Source organism: Pseudorca crassidens, chromosome 17 (assembly GCF_039906515.1).
Source record: "Pseudorca crassidens isolate mPseCra1 chromosome 17, mPseCra1.hap1, whole genome shotgun sequence".
Classification (NCBI taxonomy): domain Eukaryota; kingdom Metazoa; phylum Chordata; class Mammalia; order Artiodactyla; family Delphinidae; genus Pseudorca; species Pseudorca crassidens.
Window position 1 is genome coordinate 3,772,094 of NC_090312.1, and position 26,292 is coordinate 3,798,385.

The 26,292-nt window shown below is 52.1% G+C and overlaps 1 protein-coding gene across 6 annotated transcripts in view; it reads left to right on the top strand.

The window, feature by feature from the left end:
* Positions 1-26,292, top strand: part of AGO2 (argonaute RISC catalytic component 2) — a 108,455-nt gene that overhangs the window by 29,808 nt on the left and 52,355 nt on the right. For 5 of the 6 annotated variants that reach the window (XM_067712808.1, XM_067712810.1, XM_067712811.1 and 2 more), the window contains exon 2: positions 20,521-20,716. In XM_067712808.1, coding sequence (XP_067568909.1) covers positions 20,521-20,716 — 196 coding nt within the window. Of the gene's footprint in view, positions 1-18,812; positions 19,023-20,520; positions 20,717-26,292 lie in introns of those variants that run through there. The other variant, XM_067712813.1, reaches the window with a different exon arrangement.

Consider the following 26,292-nt stretch of genomic DNA (forward strand, 5'->3'; position numbering starts at 1 on the left):
AGGCTGGGAATAGTTTGATGTGTAACAAGAAACCGTGTTTATCTCAAAAAAGATATCATAAAGAGAGGCTGAAGTTTTTCCTTTGTAATGTTTATTTTTAACCTCTATTTTATTCTATTAAAAATAAAAAGACTCTGGGGCTTCCCTGGTGGCGCAGTGGTTGAGAGTCCGCCTGCCAATGCAGGGGATACGGGTTCGTGCCCGGTCTGGGAAGATCCCACATACCGCGGAGCGGCTGGGCCCCTGAGCCATGGCCGCTGAGCCTGCGCGTCAGGAGCCTGTGCTCCGCAACGGGAGAGGCCACAACAGTGAGAGGCCCGCGTACCATTAAAAAAAATATATAAAAAAATAAAAAAAATAAAAAGACTCGTGTTCATTGTAGAAAAACATAGTGACTACAGAAGGATGCGTTAGTTGGGGCACATGAAGCTCTTAAGTAGATCTAAACCTAACGGCTCCTGTAGGAATCCAAACTCGTGGAGGTTTATTTTTCCTCTGTCTAAATTTCCAGGGGTGTGTGGGGTTCATGCCCTGTTCCGGGAGCATCCTGAGAGCAAGGCTGAGTGCATCTCCACCCTGAAGGCGAGGGGCCTGGAGGGGAGGTTTGTGGGGTCTCCAAGGGTCTGCCCGTAGCCTACCTCCTGCCTACACACACCTAACCCACCGTCGCCTGCACAAACCGTGTAGCTGGGCAGCACATGCCCACTTGCCATAGAGGAACAAGCAACCAGACCACGGCAGACAGCCAGCAGACTTTGCCATGGTGAGGGAGCGCAAAGAAAATTAGACTCTACCTGAGCTCGTTCATCACAGCCACTCACACCCGTCAGCGTGCTCTTTGCCGGGTGTTGCTCTAACTGCTGGGGTAGAGCAGTGCACGCTGCCCTCGTCGGGTCTGCCTGGTGCAGGGAGGACTCGATGCGGAACATACCAGGCAGCAGATGCTATGGAGCAGGAGGCGGCGGAAGGGCAGATGCCGTTTTTAACCAGGCGGTCGGCAGTGGTCTCTTCTAAGAAGGTGACACGTAAACAAAGGCCTGAAAGAGGGAAGCAGGCGAGCGAGCCACACGGATCTCTGAGGAAAGCGGGCTTTGAGCAGAAGAAGTGGCAGGTGCAAAGGCCCTGGGGTGGGAGCCTGTCGGGCAAAGAGGGGAGCAGTAGGAGATGCGAGAGAGGTCGGGGCAGTGGCAGGACTCCGCTGTTACTCTGACTGAGATAGCGGGGCCGCCGGGGGTTTGAACAGTGACGTCGTTTGCCCTCCAGTCTCTGGCTGCTGTGTGGACACAGAGGGGTCCCGTTAGGAATTGTGGGGTCACCCACCAGGAGATATGACGGCTTGGACCTGTGTGCCAACGGTGGAGGTGGTGGAGCTGAAGGAGTCTGCACGGTACAGGTGTTGAAAGGCGGAGGGCAGTCGGATTCAGTCGCGGGCTAGGTGTGAGGTGTGAGGGACAGAGTCGGGTGACACCAGCACTTCGGCCTGAGCCGAGGACACCGGCGTGGGAGGCGTCAATGATGCAGGGCCTTGGTGGCCCTGTTACGCGGGTTCAGAGGAGCCAGTGCAGAGGGGCTCGGGGGTCAGCAGAGGGTCCTGGGGAGGGTGGGGCGGGCTGGGATGCGCCGGACCCGGGGTGTCTGTTGGGCGTCCCGGCGGAGGTGTTGAGAGGGCAGCAGGGGGCTCGCGGGACACGTGAGCCAGAGAAGAGCCCCGCGGAGGTCAGGGGGCTGGCAGTGCGCGGCCAGGCTTGATCACCGGGCTGTGCTGTGGCTGGACATGTGGGGCAGAGCTGGCGCGCAGGGCTGAGAGGGCAGGAGGGGAAGGTGGGTGGAACTGGCCGGGGACCGAGGAGGAACAGCTGGGGAGGAGGGAAGGGAAGCTGGAGGAAGCAGAGACTTGATGCGGGAGGAGCGATGGGCTGTCGGGGCAAGCGGGCTGCCTCGGGGCACAGGCCTGACTGGGGAGAATCAGGAGGAAGGAGCAGGCGCAACCGGCTGACGGGTAGCTGGAGGGGGTGGGCGGGAGCCCGAGATTCCTTTGTTCCTCAAGTCTGTTGAGGGCTCGCTGTCTGCGAACATCTTTGTTCTCATTCTTCAGGGAAAGTTTCTGAGTGCACGTTTACAGGTTGAGAGTTGCTCTCTTTTAGCCAGTCGATATGCTTCCTCTTTTTTGGCCATACATTGTTGCTGTCGAAGTCAGCTGTCTGTGGTTGCTTTATAGCTGATCTGTGTTTTTCTCTCCAGTGCCTTAGAAGATCTTTCCTCTCTCTGTCTTGTTTAAGACGGGAGTCATCGCAGTGTGCGTGTGTGCTGCTGGGAGTGAGCGGGCAGAGGGGGAATCGTGGCGCGGAGAGGAGGAGGGGTTGGGGGGGCGGTGGGCCTCGGGAGCTCCCTCCTGATGGCTGGTATTCCCTCTGCGAAGAGCGGGGAGCTGGGGGCAGGGGGGCAGGAAGGAGGTGGACAGGTGTGGGCGGGAGTGGGCCGTGGGAGTGCGCCGTGGGAGTGCGCGGAGGGGTCCTGGGAGGCTGGCGTCACAGAGGGACCGTGGGCCCAATGAGAAGATTTTTTCTGTCCCCCACGGGGCTCCGGTCAGACCAGCGTTGCACAGTCCTGGATCCCAGGAGAACCCGCTTTCTCCGAGATGACCAACTTTGTGGTTTGCTCTGTGCCCTCAGAGACGTCCTTGCCCAGCTCTCAGTCATCGCAAGGCCTGCTGCCTCCAGCCCCTCCTAGTGTCGGGCTGACTGGGCTCTGGGCACCCGGAGCCCAGACTTGTGCCGTTGACCACCATCCCCGCTTCCTTGAACGGGAACATGACCGACAAAGGACCCCCCCCCCCCGCCACCTCGGAACCTGCCTCAGCTCCACGTGTGTTTCTTTGAAGATGCTCGTGTTGCTTGCCTACCACGACAGGACTGAGGAGCGGGTGGCACTGTTCAGAAATTGGTGTTTGTGCCTGTTGCCTGTTGCTGCCCGTGGACTCGCTGGGTAGGGGTCTGGACCGGGCATGGAGGCTGCAGTGTCTCTGCCCCACGAGGCCGTGGCTGGGAGGGAGCGCGGTGGCTCTGGGCTGGAACCGTCTGGGGACGTCTCCACTCTCGTCTGGCACCTGGGCTGGGGTGACTTGAAGGCCGGCCTCAGCTGGGCTGCCCGCGGGGGCCTCTCACGTGGCCCAGGCTGGGTTCCCCGAGGAAGTGTGTCAGGAGGACGTGTCTGGAGAGCAGACATTTCCAGAGAGGGGGTGGAAGTGCCTGGTCGTTGTGACCCAGCTCACAAGTCCCTGGTGTCATTTCCCCTTCGCACCCCACTGCTGGTCCAAGCCGTCACAAGCCTGTCCGGACTCAAGGGAAGGGGACGTGGACCCCGTCTCTCAAAATGTTGAAGGATTTGGGCAGTTTGAAAACCACTAATGTGTTGTCCTTCCAAAAAACTTGAAACTCAAGCAGCGTGGCAACAGTTGGCTGTGTTGTTGGAGGTGGCCATCAAATGCCAAGAATTCCTCAGTGACAGCGTGTGGGAACCACTGACCCCATGTGCTCAGCTACACATCAGCCCACGTTGTAGCAGCTAGTAACTCCTCACCCTTCCAGAAGCCCCCTGCCCGGTCCCCACTCAGCCGGGTTGGCTGGAGGAGTCCAGGGCCCGCCTGTGCTGTGTGACCTCAGGCAGGTCACCGCACCTGTCAGTCTCGGCCTCTTCTGCACAGTGGTGATAACCCCTGCCTTGCAGAGGTGTCGTGAGTGTTCTGGAAAAGTGTGAGGTGCCAGTGGTCCAGGCCCTGGAAGGTATTCCTGGGAATAACCTTGTCGTGCTCAGCAGAATTATTCGTAGAGGGTTACACAGGGCACCTGTGTTCGAACGTGAGCCAGCCACCCAGAATCTGGTTTCCTTTTCCTCTGAGCGAGCGCACGCGTCCGGGATCTTTGAGGCGGCTGTGGCGTGTGCCGCAGGGCTCTGAGTGGAGCGGGTACCTAACCCCGAGGCCCCTGGCGGAGGCGCTTGCCGAGGGCAGTGCTGCTTCGCCGAGCTGTCTTTCAAGTCCGTTTTATACCCGCGCCTCTTTCGTACCTTACAGTTTGATGTTGTTGTTTGTAAGTGGCGTCTTTGTAACCTAACTTTCCTAATTAGTAGTCGCTCACACACGGGGATGCAATGGATATCTGGAATCTTGTTTTCAGCAAGCCTGTCGAGTTCTTTTTAGTTCTGACAGCATGTGTGGATTCCGCCTTAACTTTATGTAGGTGGTCATGTCGTCTGTGCGTGGCAGTTTTGTGTCTTCATTTCCAGTCACGTTGCATATTTTCTTTTTCTTTTGTTACCGCCCTCGCTCAGATCTGTTCAAGTGGTGATTCCAAGCCTTGCTGTTTGGTTCTGTCCTCAGAAGAAATGCTTTGCTGTGTGAGTGATGTTTTCAGAAGGTTTTTATTAGATGATCTTTATCAGGTCCAGGAAGTCCCTTATGCTAAGTTAGAAGGGGCTCTTGTCTGTTTTGTTTGTTTTTATTTTCTAAATCATGAGAGGATCTTGTTTTCAAACAAGTAAAAACTTACAAGCCATATAAAGAACGTCTGTATACGTGCCACCTAGTTTAAAGAAATGGCTCTAAAATGGCTAGAAGCTCTAGGGCCTCTTCTATGTGTGTGTGAAGTGTCTCGGGTCATGGACCTCCAGAGCCCTGGGCAGACGCAGCGCCCCCAGCTGGCTGCACAGCTGTGTCCCCTTTGCTCCTGGCCGGCTTTGGGGGCTGCACTGTCACTGAAGATGCGGAGCCTCAGAGTCCTGCAGGCTTTTGCTTCGAGGCCCAGCACACCTGCCTTCTAACTGCGGGACCCTAATCGTTAATTTCAGCCCACTCTGTCTACGAAATGGAGCCACTGATAGACCACTTTACAGAATTCTTAGCACTGGTTGGGCAAATGAATGCAGTGCACTTGTTCAGATACAGGCTTGCCAGTGGGATTACGGGTATCGTTACAGATGCTGAATTACGGTCCAGTTTCAGTGAGCGCTCACCCAGCATTGACGACCTGCCAGGCCCAACAACGTGCTGGGGTGGTGACATGAGTCAGCCTCAGGGTTGTGGGAAGACAGATATCTTGGCCTGCGAACTGCCAAAGCACAGGGTAGGATGGACCCTGGCAGTGGGCGCATACACAGTGCGGTAGAAACATCACAAGCGGAGAGGTCAGTTGGGGAAAGTGTTGGGTTATTATCGCATTCCTCTAGTTGAGCAAACAGCAACAGCAGAGCCGTGGGGAGACGTTCAGTAAGGCGGGCTCGTGGGTCCAGGAGGTCTGTCTGCAGGATTTCCTGTTTTCAGGGAGGAAGTGAGGAACAGCTCACAGAGAGGGTGAGGAACGCTCAGAGCAAGGGAAGCGGAGCTGAGGCCGGGAATGAGGAAGGGCTGAGGCTCGTCTTGGGTGAAATGATTTTAAAAGATAGTAGGTTAAGCAGGAGGAAGTGTAAAGTCACTCCCATGAAGATTTCAGCAGTTGATTAGAAGGAGCTGCTTTGGAATGTCACACCTCTGGGGACCAACCCACACTTCTGAATGGTTGAGTCCTGCTGCCTTGCTTGGTCCAAGATAGTTCTTTTCGTGCAGCGGCTTCAAAACATCTGGCCATCACCCCCCGAAGTCATCCTTCAGGCAGGGACGGGCGCTCTGTTCCCATAAGGGTCAGATGTGGAAAGCCTGGAATTCGTCCCTCTCCCGCTGGTGTTGCCGCATGGGGGGCTGAGCTGCGTTGTGGACACCTGGGCCGGTCCGTGCTGCCCCATCTTGTTCCTTCTTCCTCCCCTCGTCGTCTTGTGCTGGGCCACGTAGAATAATTCACTCAGTGGTGGACGGACGCCCTGCAGCCTGGGCCTCCAGGGTCACCTGTCAGTTCCCCAGACGGGCAGATGACATGGCACCTTGATTCTGAGTGACACGGGGTGTGTGTGTGTGTGTGTGTGTGTGTGTGTGTGTGTGTCAGCGTGTCAGCAGCAGCCCAGCTGGTAGAAATAGACATTTACTCTTTTCAAGGCAGGCGAAAGGCTAAGACTTCCCTCAGCAGCCCTGTGGGACAGAACTAAAATGGTTGTTTCTCATTCTTGATGTCGTTTTTCTTCTTCCTGATTCTCTTTCTCTAAAAATTCATCAGGCCTCACAGGTAATACTGATAGGTCAGGTTTTAGCGGGTTTGCATTAGCTGGAGCTACGTGGATGCTAATTTACCCTTAGTCCATTACCGAAATTCAACTTACGGCTTGAAGTCAGCAGGTAGTTCCCAGGGAGAAGGCCCTGGCTCGGAAGCCCGTTAGCGGCCAAACCTTTACCGCCTGAAAAGCTGTTGTGGGGGGGTGGGGGTGGGGCAAGGCCGCCAGCCCCGCTCCTCTGCTGCTCACCTGCGTGTGTGCAGATGGCGCTCAAGTAGTTAACGGAGTAGTACCTGCCCTGAATAGGTGAGGCGCGCCCTCTGTATTGGGTTTTCTTTTCCATTAAAAAAAAAAAGAAAGAAATGCCGTCCATATGTCCACGGGTGGCCCCCTGCCGCTTGGCGTCACTGCCCCAGTGAGTCGTGGGCTTCTCGTGGGGACCTCGCCCAGCATCAGTGCAGACTCGCTCCCCCAGAGTGGGCCCTCCGGCGTCGGGCTCCCCTAGTGCTTGCACGTACAAGGCGGTGGTTTCTTGCCACCTCAGAAGATGATTCGGTGTGTGTGGAGGGAGAAGGGGGACCCCAGCCTGAGTCAGAGCTCTGGGTGGGAGCAGGCCCGCCCCGTGTGCCGAGGGCCACATTCCGAAATGGGCAGAAACAGCGTCTGAGCTGCTTTTTTTCTCGTGTGCAGTTCCAGTATGGGTTCCCCTTATCTGGGCTGTAAAACCCAAACTGTGGCTTTAATCTTGTGTTTCATATAACACGTGTGCAGGCAACAGTGCAGAAGCGCGTGGTGAGCTTGGGGCGAGGACACCTAGGTTTACACCCTGCCCTGGCAGTGGGGTGCCCTTTGGCGGGTCCCCAGGCACTGCCCGGCACCTAGGGTCCTTCCAGCCCTCCTGGCTGCAGAGGGAGGCGGAGGCTGCCCTGTCTTCCAGGAGGTGGAGCTGGGTGCCTGCTGCCTGCCATGGGCGAGGGGCTTGACCTTCTCATCTCACTCTGTTCATCTGTAAAATGCAGATGGAAGTCTTAACAGGCCTGCCACAAACCCTGAATTAGGCAAGTTTTAAAACCAGTGTGGTTATCTATTAAATGGGGGTAATGACTATGGCTGTATCTTGTAGGTTTTTAACAAATCGGCCGTGTTATTATTTTTCCAATACTAGATATCATATGCCCACTTGAAAAATACAGAGGCGGAACGAGGACCAGTCATAGCATGACCGTTTGGGAATATTCACTGTTAATATTTTTCTAATCCTTCCTTGAGTTCTCCCATTCCTACACCAAGCGTGTGTGTGCGTGTGGACGCGCACGTGTGTAAATAGAGGACAAATGTGATTGCATCAAACGCTGTTTTGGAACTTTCTCCCACTTGGACATCTTTCCATGTAACAATTGTAGATGTGTTGTGTCAGGAAATTACTGTAATGGTTTATTTAACCAGCTGTCTACTGATGGACGTTTTTGTCATTGTCAGTCTTTTATTATGATATACTACGATAAATGCCCTTAGGTATAGGTACCTGGGTATTTTAGGATAAACACCTAGACGTTGAGTTACTAGATCAAAAGGAACATGATTTTAAAAGATTTCTGAAACATACCGTCAAAACCACCTAGTTTGGATAAGAGTGATATTTTCCCCCAAGCTCTTATAAATACCAGATGGGCAAAAAATTACTTACGGTTTTTTTGGGGGGGTGGGGATTTCTTTGTGTAAAGGCTGGATGTATTTTCTACGTTTGTTGGCTACTGGGGTCTCCTACGCACGCTCTCCATTCATAGATGTTGCCCATTTTCCAGTTGGAGTTTTTAACCCTCAGAAATTTAAACTCTGTATCCAGGTTTATATTTTTAGGTTTGTGAGTTTATTATGTCAAAATTTTCTGAGTTTATCCAGTGCTTAGAGAAGTCTTAAAAGATCTCATGTACTCAGGCTCGCCTCTTACGGCCTCTACTTTTGGCTCCCACCCCATAATTATAAAAGTTATTCAATTTTAATATATTTCTTTGGATGTTTTTGTTTCACTTAAAAATGTTTATTTATGGTTTGTATCCATTTGGAATTTTTTTTTAATAAATGTATTTGTTTATTTATTTCTGGCTGCGCTGGGTCTCTGTTGCTGCGCGTGGGCTTTCTCTAGTTGCCGTGAGCTGAGGTTACTCTTGGTTGCGGTGCATGGGCTTCTCGTTGCGGTGGCTTCTCTTGCTGTGGAGCGCGGGCTCTAGGTGCGCGGGCTTCAGTAGTTGTGGCTCGCGGGCTCTAGAGCGCAGGCTCAGTAGTTGTGGTGCGCGGGCTCAATTGCTCCGCGGCATGTGGGATCTTCCTGGACCAGGGCTCGAACCCGTGTCCCCTGTGTTGGCAGGCAGGTTCTTAACCACTGCGCCACCAGGGAAGCCCTGGAATTTATTTTTAATAAAATGTAAGGAAGCTCTCCTTAATTTTTTAATATTCAGAAAGCTGTTCTTGTCCTCCTGTCCCACTCATGGACATGCCACCTTCGCCCACCCTGACCTGTCATAGCGGCCTGCTTCCGGCCTCTCTCTGATGTTTCTGCCCGCCCCCTTCTGAAGGTGGGCACCCCGAGAACAGGGGAGTTGAGGGTACTCAGGTGATGCCCAGTGAGTGAGTCGGAGCCGGTGTGTGGAGGTGCTCGGCGTGGGGCTGGCCATGCGGATCTCGGGGAGGGCACTGAGCGCTGTGCAGTTCGGCTTGCTAGCAAAGCTCTCGTGCCGTGAGGGCAGCAAGACCTGTGTCCGAGTCCCGGCTTTGCCTGTCACTCACCTTCTGGTCACCTTGGTTTTCCGTCTGTAAAGCGGGATCCTGTTTGCCTTACCCAGGGTGAGGACTAGACGAGATGATACACGTGATACACAGCGTACGTGCCTGGTGCACTAGTGGTGGCTGTTACTTCCTGAATTATTATGGGAGCTCAGAATAATAATATACGTATTACAAAGAGAAATCACCCATTTTCTGTAGGTACTGAGAGGTGTTCCAGGTACCTAGGATGAAGTAGTTAATGTAAAAGGGCACTAAATTGGGTTTTCTGAACTTTCCCAGCTGCTTTAGAGGGATGATAGGTTAGATTCCTGAATGTTTGGGGTGATGAAAAGGATCTGGGTTCTTTGGAGAAAAAGACTTTCCTGAAGTATGAGAGATGTCATGTGAACTCTTCCGTAAGGGAGGCTGGAGGAGTCGAGGGATTGCTTTGGCGGAGGGCTCAGCGGGGATTGCTTTGGCGTCGGCACTGCGGTTGGCGGGCATGGTGCCCTCTCTGCCGCCCTGGTTCCTCACCTGTGGAGTGAAGACAGTGTCCGAGAGGGTGGACGTGAGAACGACGAGGAGGCACCTGAAATCTCGTGCCCGGAGCGTAGCAGGTGCTTGGTCAGTGCCGACCTCTTGAGTTGGAAGGGGGCAAGGCTGCTCACCAAAGGCGGAATGGTAGTCCTCGCGAGAATGCCTCATGTTTTTGCCACAAAACACTTGGCATTGAGTTATAAATCAGTAAAGGCATTTCTCCCGACAGTGGGTGTGACACTGAGCTATTCTTTTTTCATCTGTGCACTCGTTTGTTCAGTCATTCATTAAACAGTTGCACCAAACCAGACCTAACCTCTGCCCTGGTGATGCTTATGTTGGTGGGAAAGGCAGTTACTAATCAGAAAGTCACAAGATAACTGTAAAATCAGAACTAGTAAGTGCTGCAGAGAAATGTGTGGGAGAAATGCACGTATGATAGCTTTCCTGTTTTCACGGGGCTTTTTTGTAAAGCGCTTCCAAACTTTCTGACAAACGCTTCAAAGAACCCCTAGTCCACAATAATGTCATATCAGCCATTTGGGGGACATTTCTGTAGGAGGTAATTTGTATTTTACAAGTATTTCTTTAATCCTTCCTCGTGTTAATTATAGTATTTCTGATATCATTGAGTAAAGACAGATGGTGAATCAGAGGGGGCATTTTTAACTTAAGAGGGAAAGTTCATTAAAACATTTTCTATGAGAAAAAAAGTTTTCTGGGGCTTCCCTGGTGGCGCAGTGGTTGAGAGTCCGCCTGCCGTTGCAGGGGACACGGGTTCGTGCCCCGGTCCGGGAAGATCCCACATGCCGTGGAGCGGCTGGGCCCGTGAGCCATGGCCGCTGAGCCTGCACGTCCGGAGCCTGTGCTCCGCAATGGGAGAGGCCACAGCAGTGAGAGGCCCACGTACCGCAAGCAAAAAAAAAAAAAAAGTTTTCTTTTCACACATCACAGGGGTGGCTTTGGGGACTGTTCCTCAAAGAAGATTGTGTTTTTAATGCTGATGGGAGTTTCAGGTTAACCACAAAAGCCCACTTAAAAACCCACTTAAAAAGCCCACACAAAAGCCCACTTAAAAGCCCACTTAAAAACCCAGACTTCCCTGGTGGCGCAGCAGCTAGGAACCCACCTGCCAATGCAGGGGACACGGGTTCAAGCCCTGGTCTGGGAAGATCCCACATGCCGTGGAGCAACTAAGCCTGTGCGCCACAACTACTGAGCCCACGTGCCACAATTACTGAAGCCCGCGTGCCTAAAGCCCGTGCTCCACACCCATGCCCCGCAACAAAAGAAGCCACCGCAATGAGAAGCCCGCGCACCGCAACGAAGAGCAGCCCCCGCTCGCCGCAACTAGAAAAAGCACGCACGTAGCAACGAAGACCCAACGCAGCCAAAAATAAATAAATAAATAAGTAAATTTATTTTAAAAAAAGAACAACCAAAAAAACCCCATCGTAGACAAAGTTCTTTGAATTTGCAACAAAAATAGAGACTAATATTAGTCACTGATACGAGGGTAGCTGGGTGCTTGTCTTGTAATGAATCCTCAGTGGTCCGTCTGGCTTGTGGCCTCTTCCCGTGCAAGCTGCATGCTCCCTGGGAGAAGGCTGAATATCTTCAGGGTTTTGGGGCCTTTGGGGCCGGCTCTCACCTGGGCGCATCTGCCCCTGGGGTCACAGCTCCCTGTTCAGGCCGCCTTCGGGGCGCTCTCTTTGCATGTTACCAAGAACCAGGTGGGAATTTCCACCGAGAGCGGAAGACGTGAAAGGCTTACAGGAACGGTGGCCCGCGCGAGGGTGACACATTTACAGAGAACAAGTCTGCAGACCACGGCTGGCTGCCTTCCTTGCAGGGCCTGTCCCTATCCCCTCCCCGGTCTGGGGAGGCTGCCACTGTGTCGCCAGGCTCCGCCCAGCCCGCCCTTCCTCTTCATCTAGAGGAGTTGCTGTGCAAGCCTGCCCGAGGGCACGAGGAGGAAGAAAGTCCTCTGGGCTGCTGTGGGCTTGGGGGATGGGGGCTCACGCCCGGGCTGGGACCTGCAGGCCTGGGGGCGTCAGCGGGCTTGATGGTCAGCCTCGTGCTGTGGGGTGTCCCCAGAGCCCCTGCGCTCTGGGCTGACGTTGACTATCCCATCGGAACGCTGGTGGCACCAGACGCTGCTGAGAGCAAGTCCTCCTGCAGTGACCGGGCCTGGGTCCTCCCTGCCCCGAGCTGACTCTGAGCTCGCGGGGCAGCAGGAGCGAGGCCCGGGCCAGGCGGAGGCGTCTGTGTCTCGGCCTGGGTTCCATCCCAGCTCCACCTGGCAGGGCACTCGGGCCGGACGTGCGTGTGGGCGAGCGTTCCTGGGTCCTTGTGTCTGGTCAGACGGTCCCTTTCTCCGGGAACTCAACTGGGTTTGGTTTGTTTCCCTGCTCACAGTTGGCTGTCGGTCGCCTGGGTCTAACGCTGCGGTCATGTTTGACTTGATCTCCAGCTGACAGCAGGCGTGCCTGTCTGCATTCTTAGTGCTTCGTCCTGACACTGCTTCCACTCACTTCAGCAAAGAGGCTGCTGGGATTGTTTAATGCAGTTCAGTCAGTTTTGGTGGCCACAAGCGAGCCCTGCCTGTGTAGGCAGCAGGTGGATTTGGTCCGTGGTAACCGTGTGTCCTGGTTTCAGCGGGAGAGTGCTGGTCTGTCGGCACCTGCTTTCTGGTCTGTGCCTGACGAGCTCTTCTAGCCTATGAGGAGACACACAGCCCCAGGCCTGGCCCGGGGAGCCTGACACGCCACCCATCCTCCACACAGCGAAGCATCAGGGAGCTGATGTCCACACCGGCTTGGCCCCAGGCGTGGCGTGGAAGGGCTGGACAGCCCTGAGCTGTTTTTATCACTTTCTTTTGCCTTCATAGTTTCTGGCTGTGATACCCAATATAATGAAAACAGAATTCTAAAAGGAGAATAGGGGATGCATGGCTTTGAATACTAACGCTTACTTTGAGATTCTGGAAAGAGCTTTACAATGGCCTCCTGGTATCTGGGTGGCAAATCTTTGATCCCAGCCCCACTGAGACATGGGTGCTGGTGTGCTGGGCTCACTTCCTGGAGGAGTGCCCCACCCTCCAGCCTCCCAGCAAGGCTGTGGCCCAAGTTCAAGCAGCACGGAACAGCCAGTGAGTGCAGACAGGAACGTCATTTGGACTTTTCTTAAGGAACATTTCAGTCACCCAGGAGCGAACAGTCACGCAGATCTTTTTGTTTTTGAACGTCAGATAACTCATAGTGCGATGTGGTGGAAGGGGCGGGGCCGGGGCGGGGCCGGGGCCGGGGCCGGCAGCTCTGGGTAGTAAGATGTGGTGGAAGGGGCGGGGCCGGGCCGGGCCGTGGCCGGCAGCCCTGGGCCCCTTCTGGGCAGTCCTGGTGCTTGCTGCTTGGTACCTTTGTGCTGCTTCCTGGGCCTCCCCGAGACCAGGCCCCCAGACCTGCCCAGATCCGGCTCACAGTTGATGGCTTAGAGCAGATGGGGGTGAGTTGCTGTCTCCTCTGGGTCTCCAAGATTGTCCAAGGTGACTCCAGCCTTCAGGTTCTGTGATTTATTTCAAGTCGACCGTGGTCAGGAATGCTCTTCTCGGCCTGATGGTATAAGCTGGCACCCAGACCTTTGCGTTTGTGCTTGTAACAGCAGATGCGCCGTGAAAGCTGGAGTGAAGGGGCAGGGGCGGAGGCCAAGCGGATTCCAGATCCGGGTGCCTGACCTAATGTGGTTTGCAGTGTTTTGAAAGTTCAGTTCCATGTGCCTAAGTACTTAGAAAACAGCATTTGGAATGAAGAGCTTCTCTGAACAGCTATGCTTGTCCCCTTGCTCACCCTGGGACAGCTTGATTTCCACACTGGTCATCAGGGAGTTTTTGCCTTGCTTCTTCCCAGGATCCGCTCCCATGGCCCTAGGTGCCCAGCGCGGGTAGAGCCGTGGGCCCTGGGGCACTGCTGTCAGGCCTTATCAGGATGTCTGATTTCTGATTCCCAACTCAGCAGCGTGGTAGGCGGGCCCGTGTGATGAGCAGAAGAAGCCTGGAGAGCCTGTTGTCATGGCAGCCGGTAAATCGTGAGCTCACATCACGTCAGGGATGGGTGATCTCAGGGCAGCCATGGAGACAGAGCCCCTGTGGGCCTGCAGGGCGTGGTGCTGTCTGCAGGGCTGTTCCTGGTGGAGGGACGTCAGACCTGCCCACCCTCCACACCGCCACAGAGACCACGGAGGTTTTGTGACGTTATCAGCAGCCGAAACACTCTCCTCTCTGCTTAGAGATGAGGCCACCCTGTGCCCCTAGAGCAGGTGGTTCCCAAAAGTGTGCAGTCATGAGCCTCTTTGTCAGTCTGGTGACGCTTGTGGATGGATCCCTTTCCAGAATAATGTTTTTTTAAAGCAAAGAACAAAATACATAGGATGACAAAGAAAACTGGTTGTATTGAAATAGTTATCAAAATACCAAACCAAAAGGGTGACAGAGTAACAAATGGGTCCTTTACCACCTTTAATAACAAGGTCCAGCAGCAGGTCTAATGAACATCATGATTTTGAAGTAGCTTCAGGTTTTAAACGTACATTGTGGCGTCTGTGACCGCTGCCACGTGACAAGACAGCCCTGTGTTTTCTGCTTGTCTGGTACACAGACCTCAGTAAGTGGCAGCTATGATTATGCTCTGAAATGCTAATTGAATGAACTTGGTGAGGCTAGATTATTATGCACTGTTAGTGCATCTCTCTTATTAATTTTGTTTGTTTTTAAATATTTATTTATTTGGCTGCGTCGGGTCTTAGTTGCGGCACGTGGGATCTTTCGTTGTAGCGCGCAGCTTCTCTAGTTGCGGCGCACGGGCTTCTCTCTAGTTGTGGCGCACGGGCTCCGGAGTGCACAGGCTCAGTAGTTGTGGCACGCGGGCTCAGTAGTTGTGGCGCACGGGCTTAGTTGCTCTGCGGCATGTGGGGATCTTCCCGGACCAGGGCTGGAACCCGTGGCTGCTGCATTGGCAGGTGGGTTCTTAACCACTGCACCACGAGGGAAGTCCCCCGAGTGTATTTTAAAATATATATTTATTTATTTGTTTGGCTGCGTGGGGTCTTAGTTGTGGCGCGCAGGCTCTTTGTCGCAGTGCGCGGGCTTCTCTCTAGCTGTGGTGCATGGGCTCAGTAGTTGCAGCGTGTGGGCTCTCTAGTTGAGGGGAGTGGGCCCTAGAGCGCATGGGCTTAGCTGCTCCGTGGCAGGTGGGATCTTAGTTCCCCAACCAGGGATTGAACCTGCGTCCCCTGCATTGGAAAGTGGATTCTTAACCACTGGACCACCAGGGAAGTCCCTTGTTTGATTTAAACCTTGTCTACTCTCTCAGAAGGACTTGAGGCAGCTCCACTTTGGTGGCAAACCTCACATGCTCTGATGACAACAGGACCTGTGTCTGAGTCCCAGCTTTGCCTGTTAGTCAACTTCTGGCATAACAGATGATTTAAATTTTCTTTGTATTTTTCTACATCTTCTGTAATAAGGGTGATAATCAGAGAGAAGACTGCAGTGTAGGAAAGATTCACCCAGTCGCCCGCGTCTACCATCATGGGTAAGGAAACAAGACGGCTTCCTTGAGTGGAAGTTACCCACAGGTGCTGCTTTAGGGAGGGCCCCATGATCTAGTCGGTGAAGAATGGCCCCGCCGCGAGCTCTTGGGTACCTGGCACATTCGGAAGGAGGCCAAACTTCCTTTTCTTGGAGGGGGTCTTAGCTGCCGTGAGGTCACCTCGTGTCTTGGGGCCCTGCCCGTGCTGGTGCATGTAGGCAGCGGTCTCAGGGGATCTCCTTGGCTCCTCGGGTGTGTGACCTGCGTCCCCAGTTCCGGGTGGGAGAGAGGAGGGGTGAGTGTGTGGGTTTGCGTCCGTGTGTCTCCATCCCTCGCTCGGTGGGGGGGGGGGGGCGCTGGGACGGGCGAGCAGCGCTGGCGAGGGGCTGCCAAGAGATGGTGAGGGCAGGTGTCCCACAGCCCTGCTCTGGGACCTTCCTCTTCCTCTGACAGGCCAGCGACAGTCCAGACCTTGGGCGTGGGTTTCTGCAGGACGCCCAGTGCAATGACAGGCTCGCCTCCCGTGGAATCTCTTGAAAGCTTTCTGGTTTCTATGAGCCGGTTACTCATACAGGAAGTCGATTACTCATTCACTACATGTTTCCCTTTCACTGATTGAGCTGTGGCTCTAACGATGGAAATTTTAAACACACCTCGGCAGCAACTCGGCAAACCCTCGTGCCTGCTTTGTCCCTGACGCTGTGCTGGGTTCTCAGGCTCCGGGACTCCTGCCCGCAGCACTCTGGTCAGGAACGGGGGCTGGTGGCCGAGTCACTGAAGCGCTGGGACTGTGCTGGTAGTTGCTGTGGACGAGTCCTTGCCCGCCGTGACAGCCAGTGTTGCTGGATGAGAAAGAAGCGTTTGCCTTCCCGATCCCAAAGGTCTTGCCCCGTGCAGAGGCAAGCCTAACCGCGGGAAATCCATTCCAAACAAAACTGTTGGATGAGTCGCTGGATGGGAAATGTGCTGTGCGGGCTGCCTGGGGTTGGGAGCAGCGAGGCGGTGGGGCTGCCGGCCGTTCTCACAGGAAGGTCAGACCTGAATTTCTCCGTGAAGAGGGGAGGAGATGTGAGAGAGCTCGGAAGCTGGGGGGCGCTCGCTCGGCCTGCCAGCATGGCAGGAGCGGGGGAGATGAGGTGGCACCTGAAGGTGGGTAGGCACTTGGGGCTGGGTCCCCGCTGAGCAGGCGGCCGGCGCCACAGCCAGTTGGCTTAACGCCAGCTCCATGAACTCCTCCCCAGACGCTGCCTCGTCTTGGGCTGGGCCTCGGGCTTCCATTTGCTTGTAGGTGTTGGTGGCACGCGCTCCTGGGAGCCCAGGGTAAGAAGGCCGAGCAGGGAGCTTGTGCTCTGGGCTCTCCCCACGTCCCCTCCTCACCCTTTCCCTCCGACGCCCCGCCCGTCCGGTGCACCTGTGCGTGGCAGCCCCCATTCCTGCTGCAGTGCGAGGGGCCGCGGGCCGTGTGAGGGGAGCCCCTGGAGAGCTCAACTCTAGGTGATGTGGGCTGGATTTTCGGTTCCCCTGTGTCACATGCGCGCGTGTGCCCGTTCGTCCCTCCTTTTAGCCTCGGGGCCAAGAGCTGACACCTCCTCCCTCTCCCCTCCTGTCCCGAGTCCCTTCCCCAGCACGGGTGGAGCTCTGCGCTTCCACTGCTCCACTGCTTCCTCTCCGGAGCTTTGTGTGTGGATCTTCCTGCTTGTTCCGACAGTTTACACTTGGGACTCCCTACGCGTCAGAAAAACAGATCCAAGGTGTCTCAGGACTGAGGCCTGGCGCAGTTTTCATGACCCTCGGTGGGAGAGTTTCCTTCCCAAAGGTATGAAACACAGGTCCTGGGCTTCCCTGGTGGCGCAGTGGTTAAGAATCCGCCTGCCAATGCAGGGGACACGGGTTCAAGCCCTGGTCCGGGAAGATCCCACATGCCGCGGAGCAACTAAGCCCGTGCGCCACAACTACCGAGCCTGCGCTCTGGAACCCATGCGCCACAACTACTGAAGCCCGCACGCCTAGAGCCCGTGCTCTGCAACAAGAGAAGCCACTGCAATGAGAAGCCCGCTTGCCGCAACTAGAGAAAGCCCACACGCAGCAAGTAAGACCCAATGCAACCTCAATCAATCAATCAATAACTCTATATTAAAAGAAAAAAAAAAGCCACACAGGTCCTCACCCTGTTCCCTCTGCTTAGAGGGCTTTAACTTGTGACTCTATATTCCATACGCTCCCCACGAACTGTCGGTATTTTCATTATTAAAATCTAGAAGCAAGGAAGAAATATCTTATGAAATTATATATTTTATAAATAATTTACCATTGCATTTTCCCCATTGCTTTTATTAATACAGGTTAGTGACGCAAACTGGTGAACTGTTCTCCTTCTTTCCCGCGGCTTATTGTGTCCAAGTGGTGGGTGTTGGGGGTATAGGAGGCGTAGGCTCAGCCTGAGAGGTGGGCCCCAGGCCTGACCCTGCCTTGCTGAGAGGTAGGTAAGGCTGGGGACTGACAGCTGGCGGGCGGGGGCGGGGGCAGCCTGGGGAGTGGGATGGAGTGGGCACGCCAGCTGTGTTACTACTCCCTGGGCCTTGGACAGCTTCACAGTTCACAGGCGACCCCTTTGCTCCGTAGCTGTGAGGCGCAATTAGGAAACGTGAACCAGAAGGGACCTACTGTATAGCACAGGGAACTATACTCAGTATTATATAATAACCTATAAGGGAAAAGATTCTGAAAAAGAACATACATGTGTATAAATATGTGTGTGTGTATAATGTATGTATGTATGTATAAAACTGAATCACTGTGCTTTACACGTGAAGCTTACATGATATTGTAAATCAACGGCAAGAAAGAAAACTGTGAAAGCGCTTTGTAGCTGGGACTCCCTTCAGTGTGGCTCGTGCCCGGTTCCTGGGCCAGATTCCTGTGGCTCTGTGGCTGGACATTTCCTGGGACACGAAGGTCTAACCTTGACTCTCCATTCACAAGATTCCTCTCGCCGGGTGGGAGTCCACCTGAGAACAGGGGCCTTGTGTCAGTGGGCACTCAGTGCTGAGTGCAGAGAGTCTGCGTCTGTCCCCAGGGAGCAAGTGGGGTCCGCTCCTTGGCGTGGTCAGGACCCTCAGTGCGAGGACCCCGTGTGACCAGCTGACTCTGGAGAAGTAGACACGGTAATCCACTGGGTGTCCTGCACTCAGACACTCCTGGGAGGTGATGTGTGAGCTGCTTGAGAACTCTGTTTATTTTTGTATCTCTGGTCTCTGGCACGCTACCCAGCACGTAAAGGGCACCCAGGCGTGCTTGTTGAAGGGATGGGCTGTTGTGAAAGGCTGTGAATATGTCATCTATGAAGTCATAGTAGCTTAGTGGAGAGAGACCCAAAGGTCTCCAGATGGTTTAGCTCAATGAGATTAATAACCTTTAGAGCATGTTTGTTTTCTCATAGAAAGAAACCAAAGTATAAAACAAGTAATTCAAAGACTCCCTGAGTTTTGCTATGTCAGAGATGCAGTAAGAACAGCTGCTGTTATTTTTTGTAGAGTAAGTACTTTTGTTTCCAGTGAATGTCAGTGGGGATTGCAGTACATGGAATTTTTTTTAAAATGAGAACTTCTTTGAAACAAAGATATTTGAGCGAAAATTAAAGGTATACTGTTAATCGGAAATTTTTTTCGTTGGTTCTTTTCCTAAAACGACTTTGAATTTTATTAATGGAATTACTGAAAATTCGAGTTGGGACAAAGTGTTTTTTTGTTTTGTTTTGTTTTTGTTTTTTTTAACTGTTGGGGGTGGGGGGGAAGCACTCCTAGATTAAGTTAATGGATTTAAGAGTCATGGAGGGGGGACACTGTCATGACATGACGGTCTGGGTCCCTTTCATTCCATATGAGTCTCACCCCTTTGGCTTTGTCTCATGTGCTAACAATTCACACTGCCCCATCTTTAATCTCTCATATGCACAGAAAGAGAACAGAAGTGTACGTGGCAAGCATGGTAACCAAGGAGGTATATTATAAGGCACTTTTAAGTAACGAATTGGCTTTACTGCTGAGACTCCTTTGTGGAAAGGTTGGTCTGTTGCAGAGAAGGGGGTGTTGAGTCTTGGCTTCCAGGAGAGAGATGGCAGGGGTAGTTGACTACCATGTTGACGCAAGCACAGCTGTCGGAAGTCCCTGGAAGAGGGACTGTGGTGTAGGAAGTGGTACTCGGGGGCACAGTGTCAAGGTCCGTGTGTGAGTGTTGGTGTTGGGAGGCTACGCGGGCTTCTCGCTGCTGTGGCCCCTCCCATTGCGGAGCACAGGCTCCGGACGCGCAGGCTCAGCGGCCATGGCTCACCGGCCCAGCTGCTCCGCGGCACGTGGGATCCTCCCGGACCGGGGCACAAACCCGTGTCCCCTGCATCGGCAGGCGGACTTTCAACCACTGCGCCACCAGGGAAGCCCACGTTCTTGACTCTTGATGTTGCACACACCTTCCTGCGTGACTTCGGTGGTCCGCGGCAGAGGACACTTTGTGAGCGACTTTGGCAACCTTCCTTTGCCTGTCCGAGCTTGGGCTTTCCCAAGGCTGGATCCAGTGTTTCTGGGCTCGTGTGCGTCAGGTGCTCGCTTAGACCTTGATCCTCAGGCTGCTCGTGGTCCAGCCAGCCAGGCAGAGAGCCAAGTGTGATGACAGCACGGTGCGGCAGACTCGTCCTGGAAATGCCAATGAAGTGAGCTGGACACGCTACAGGGCTACAGGAGTGAACGGATTCTTCGGGATTCTTGGGCAGGAGCTGGCATGTGCAGGGCTCTGAAGTGTGAGGCTGGTTCTTGGTGGGGAGGGTTCTTAGAGCTGCAGAAGGTAAGGCCGAGACGTGAGTGCCTAAATGTCGGGGCCACGTGCTGGGGGGCCACGAAGGTATCTGGCCAGGGTGAGACCAGAATGTGTGGAAAGTGGGTGAGGGGCCTGGAAGCCGAGCCCCCACTAGGATGAAATGGGAACCCGAGCTGAGGCAGAGAGAGATGGATAGGAAAGGAGGAGTTAGAGAGAAAAGCGGGTAAAACGATGAGCACTGTTGAGCAACTGGCCGTGAAGAATGTGTGCGAAGGGTCTTGACAGTGGAGTAGACCACAGCCTCACCGGTGGAGGCGCAGGCCTGGGGGAAGGACTTTGAACTGCGGGTGCAGGGCTGGAACTGTGAGGCTGTCAGAAGTGAAGAGGGTCGGTGAGCGAGGAGGGGACCGGGGAGGGAAACCTTTGAGCAAGGAGGGCGAGGTGCAGTGTCGTGGCCGAGGAGGGGTGTGCTCTGGGGGGCCTTGAGCCTGGCACTGGGGCGCTCTGCGATGAGGTGGCCCGGGCGGGGTGGGGCATCAGTTTCGGGGGGGGGAAGGAGGGGGTGGCAGTGCCGGCGGGCCTGGGATGGCGGGGTCCAGCGGGGTGGGGAGGGCAGCGTGTCGGGGGCAGGCGCCAGCCTCTTCTCAGCGTGGGCCCTGGGTAACAGGGTTCTCTTTGCCGTTTCCAGTGCTTGCCCCTCCTCCACCGCCACCGCCACCCGTCCAAGGGTATGCCTTCAAGCCTCCACCCAGACCCGACTTCGGGACCTCCGGGAGAACGATCAAGTTACAGGCCAACTTCTTTGAAATGGACATTCCAAAAATTGACATCTATCATTATGAATTGGATATCAAGCCAGAGAAATGCCCAAGAAGAGTTAACAGGTATTCTGTTTTGTCCTTTATTTTAAAACGAATCAACCCTCTCCGATTCTCAGCAGATCCTTTTTACCTTTTCTCCCCAGAAAGCTTCCGCTGCATTTTTTTTAAGTGTTCTTGTATTGAGACACAAAGAAATACGCATTGTAAGTGTGCTGCTCAGTGAGTTTTGACGAATGTTTAGCCACGCCCATCACCCCTGAAAGTTGCCTCGTACCCCCGCCCCCCACCACCGGTGCTGGGATCCGTCCCTGGAGGCTCGTTTCCTGCCTGTGTAGATGGACTCGCACGGCCCACGGGTCCATGAGAGCTGAGAGCTGCCCCTTCATCCTGCTTCTCTCAGCATGTTTTTGAGGTTGACCTGTACCACTGTGTGTGTTAATAGCTTCTCATTTTTGTTGCAGAGGAATGTGTTACGATACAGTTATTTCATGGTTCATTTACTCATTCTCTCATTAGGTGCTTAGGCGCTCTGGGCTTTGCTGTTACGAATGAAGCTGCTGTGAACTGCTTGTTCAAGTCTTTTGTGAACACACGTTTTCATTTCTCTTAGATAAATACCTGGGAGTGCAGTAGCTGGATCAGAGGGTAGTGTAGGTTCAGCCGTAGGAGACTCTGCCGAGTGGTTTCCCGGCGCGCTCGTACCGCCTCGCGCTCCCGTTGGCAGCGAGACTTCCCGCTGCTCCACATCCTTGTCAGCACTTGATATGGTTCGTCTTGTTGATTTTTGCTGTTTCGGTGAGCGTGTAATGGTTTCTTATTGTGGTTTAATTTCATTTCTTGGTAACCAATGAGTTGAGCACCTTTTCATGCATTATTTCCTTTTTTTTTTTCCAATGAGTTGTTTGACTTTCTTCTTTTAAATTTGTTTGCTTATTTATTTATTTTTGGCTTGGGTCTTCGTTGCATTGGGTCTTCGTTGCTGCGCACGGACTTTCTCTAGTTGCGGCGAGCGGGGGCTACTCTTCCTCGCTGTGCGTGGGCTTCTCATTGCGGTGTCTTCTCTTGTTGCGGAGCACAGGCTGTAGGCACGCGGGCTTTGGGTAGTTGTGGCACGTGGGCTTCAGCAGTTATGGCTCACGGGCTCCAGAGCGCAGGCTCAGTAGTTGTGGTGCGCAGGCTTAGTTGTTCCACGGCATGTGTGATCTTCCCGGACCAGGGCTCGAACCTGTGTCCCCTGCATTGGCAGGCGGATTCTTAACCACTCCGCCACCAGGGAAGTCCCTGAAAGTGGTTATTATATTGTGTGTTCTAAGAAACCTTTGACTTCCTGAAGGTTACAAAAACACTTGTCAATTTTTTTTTTGAACAATTATAGTTTTAGTATAATTCCTTTTGCTACTGTTGGCATGTGTTTTACTCCTATGTATGTTATAAACCCCATGGTACAGTGCTGTTATTTTAAAGAAATTAAGAAAAGAAAATAGTCTATTTACCCACATATTAACCATATCTAGTTCTCTTTATTTCTTTCTGTTGGTCTGTGTTTATACTTGCATCATTTCCCCCTCAGCCTGAAGAATATCTTTTATCCTTTCTCATTGTACAAACCTGCCAGTGATGAATTCTCCCACCATTTTTTAAAATCTGCAAATATGTTTATTTTCTCCTCATTTTTGAAATGTTTTTGCTGGATGTAGAATTTTAAATTGACAGTTTTTTCCCTAGCAACTTAAAGATGTTATTACGTCGTCTTTTAATCCTCATTGTTTCTGATGAAACCTGTTTGTTGTTGTTGTTTGTAGTTCTCCCATATCTATCTTTTTTCTTTCAGTTACTTTCTAGTTAATTTTGCTTTTCACCAGTTTGCCTCTGATATGCCTAGCTGGAGTTTTCTTTGTATTTTTCCTTCTTGGGATCTTAATGTTTATGTCTTTCATGTTATTTGGGTGAAGTGCTGGCAGTCATTTCTTTACCTTTTTTTCCTGTCCCATTCCCTCCTCTACTTCCAGGATTGCAGTTATGTGTATGTTAGACCATTTGATACTGTCTTGTGATTGCGATTTAAAAAAAAAAATTGTTCTCCCTCTTTCCTCAGTTTGGGTAATCTTTATTGATCTCTCTTTAAGATCACTTTCTCTCTCCCGCCCCAGACACACACCTTTTTTTGGTAATATCCAATATTCTGTGGTAACCATCCCCAAATTTTTTCATTTATATAGTGTACTTTTTCCAGAATTGGCATTTGGTTCTTTTTCATAGTTTACATTTCTGCTGAGATTTCTCATCTGTTCATTCATAGCTGCCTTCTTTTTTCTTGATGACTTTGAATGCATTTACAGTAATAGCATATTTATGATAGCAGCCCGTGTCTGCTAATTACAACAGATGGGTCATTTCAGGGTCTGTTTCTATTGGCAGGTTTTCCCTTAGATCACATGTCACCTTTCCTTGCTTATTCACATGCATAGTGAATTTTTTGTTCATTGAACATTATGTATGTTACGTTGAGGGAGTCTGGCTTTTGCTATCTTCTCTGGTACCCTCCCCTACAGATTCCTACCTCTTCTGCCCCCATCTCTGCAGCACAACAAGACTGTTGCTCTCTTATGCTCCTTCTCCATTTTGTGATGTGGAAATTGTTCCCAGCAGAGTGAATGTTTGTTTTCCTTCCCTCGGTAGTCACAGTCCTAAGCTGCCTGTTTTCCACTGTCAAAAACAGCTCTCAGGTTTTCTCTAGTTTCTTTAGTTTTTTTAGGGCAGGAGGAGAAGTCTGCTTACTTTGTCATGGTCAGAAACAGAATTCTGAGTTGCAGTTTGATAATAAGTCAGATTGGTTGCCCAGTTTGTGCTGGTGCCCTATAGAGTGCTCTTCGCTGTAAATTTTTTCCTGATCACAGTCTTGGTATGAGAAGGAATGTTTGGGGAGTCATTTCCCTTATTTGTAAAACTAAACAGTTGGATTCACTCAGTGTGGCCAATATACATTGGTCCAGACTTTTTAGAAGGTGGCTTGGTGTATATGTTAAACTAAAAATAGTATATACCCTTTGACCCACTGATTCTACTTCTGAGTATTTATCCCCAAAAGACATGTCTCCAAAGAAACAGTACTTGACAGTAAAATGGGGTCCTTTAACTATGTGCTTACTAAAAAATGTGTTTGTGAACCAGAACTTTGGGCACAACTGGTTTAAACAGCTTTATTTACTAAAGGTCTTCTGAGATCTTTTAATATGCCTTATATGCTCTGAGACGCTCAGTGAATGGGCTTGTTTGATTTTGAGTTTCCTTGGGACAAAATCCTGTGAGGATCTGTGATTTGGATATACTCTTAGAGCTGGAATGAAGGCATGAAAAAGCACATTTTCTGGGCTTTTGATTGGCATGGTGGCAGTGGGCTCTTACTATGCCATCAACCACAGTGTGCAAGAAGCTTTCTTTTATGAAAATAGGCATGACTAAGGCTTTGTCTTCTGGCAACAGAAAAAGGCTGATGGTGACTAAAATGCGATGTTTTCACCTGACTGTGTTCCCACAGTCCTGTGTAGTTATGACTGTAAGGTTCTAAAGATACCCAGTGTTTAGAAATTGCCTCGTGAAACAGAAAGGAGCAAAGATGGGCTGTGATCTTTTTTTTCAATTTATTGCTAGAATTTTATTTGGTTGTTACAAACTCTGCAAGGGTATGTATATTAAAAGGGGGGCGCCATGAAAGGCAGCCAGAGAGTAAGTTATCTTCAGGTTACCTGAGGTGCCAGGCTAATTTGATACTCTATTTAAACCTTTCCAAGAAAGTAAAATGGCATAGGTAGGCAAAGGAATTGAGAGAGAGAAACAGAGCGAGAAGCATAGGCCATAATGAGGTAAGCGGACACCTTCATGGGAAAAGACTTCATCCCACTTTAACTAAATTTTCATATTTCTAGAAAAAAAACCAAGGTTAGCCAACACCAAGCTGAACATCATCTAAAGAAAAAAACCCAGCCCTTAAATATTTAAGGGTGTTGAGGTGCACTTTGTGGCAAGGCCAGCCCGCAGACTGGCATGCCGTGCTGCTCCCCTGGGTTTTGAGCCAGCCTGAGAGTTGCTGCGTAGTTAAACGTGTGAACCTTCAGGGTTCTTCATTTGACTATTCTGATGGACTTTGGCCTAAGGTCCAATCTCAAAGTTATAATCATTCATAATAGCTTAGAAAAATGTTGGAAGTAAGGTTTTTGTGCTGGCAAAACCCACGTGCTAAAACCTTGACTCAGTCCCTCTCGGCAGCCACACTACCAACCGGCCGACATTTATGAAACCTCCGCTGTGTGATAGGCACTGTGCCGGCGGGCGTACGGTGGGGGACAAGGTAGACGTGGTTCCTGTCCCTCGTTGGGAGGGGAGAGTCAGAGCAGTGATTGACAGTATCGGGGCAGAGCTGGAAGAGGGGACTCGGAGGGGAAGGGGAGGCGGAAGAGCAGGCAGCTCCGGCCGCAGACTGTCCCCTGCCACTGACCCTGTCCAGACAGTCCTCTACACCCCGTCTGCTTCCACACTGCAGCCTCTGTTAAAGCAGTGCCTTAATTCTGAGTTCCCAAAACCTTGTGCAGGGCACATGGTAGATATTTAATAAATTCAACCCTGAGGCTTCATTCAAGACTGAGAGGAAAATGCCATCTACGGACGTTCTGATGAGTCGTGAATCCCGGCCCGGTGTGCCCTTAGTCTCGATCACCGTTCTCAGTGGCTTCTGTGGGAGGGGTTCCAGTATAAGGCAAGGTCCCTCTTCTCAGGATGCCTCCAGTACCATCGTGGCTGCAGTTGGTCACACACGACAGCCGGTGCCCAGAGCTGGTCTAGGCTGTGCGGGCCTTACAGCCAGCGCCAGGAAACCTTGCCAACGGGTCAGAAGTAGTGGTGCCGTGCTCGGAAGCGCGGGATGGGCTACCGGAAGGAAGGAGGTGTGCTCCTCACCTTTTCTCTGCACTTTCCCCCTTGTTCCTCCTGCGCTCTGTCAGGTGGCCCTAGGAGGGCACCGCACGCGTGCTCACGCTGTGCTTGGGAAGAGCTGGGCGGGGCAGCACGGCTGTGACATTGGCAGCCTGCTGTTATGGGCACTGTCCACCGGGGGAGATGTACGCTGGTCCAGACTTCTCAGAAGGTGGTTTTGTGTATACATGTAAATACAAATAATGCCCCATATACCTTTGACCCACCAATTCTACTTCTAAGTGTTTATCCCAAAGAGAGATATGTACAAGGATGTCTAATATTGTGATGGCGAAAAGCGAGAGAGAAGAGAAGTCATTTCTGTGTCAGCCAATGAGGATGGTTAAGTAAACATACTGTGGAATACTGTGAAACGATGGACAGCAATGGAATGGAGCTTCACAGTATGAATGCCACGTCCGGAAACATAGACAACTACGTGGCTTGTTAACATCACGTTACAGTACATGATACGATAACATTTCTATTTCTAGACTTGCTGCCACTTTGTATATAGTGTCGAGGAAAGGTGTTAAACACGCATCCTGGGAAAACGGCAAGCTCCAGAGCCATGTGTGTTTAAAACATAATACACTGTATTTATTTTATGTACCTGTGTATTTATATCAATGCATAGGTTTAAAAACAATAAGGGTGCTTCTGAGAAGAGA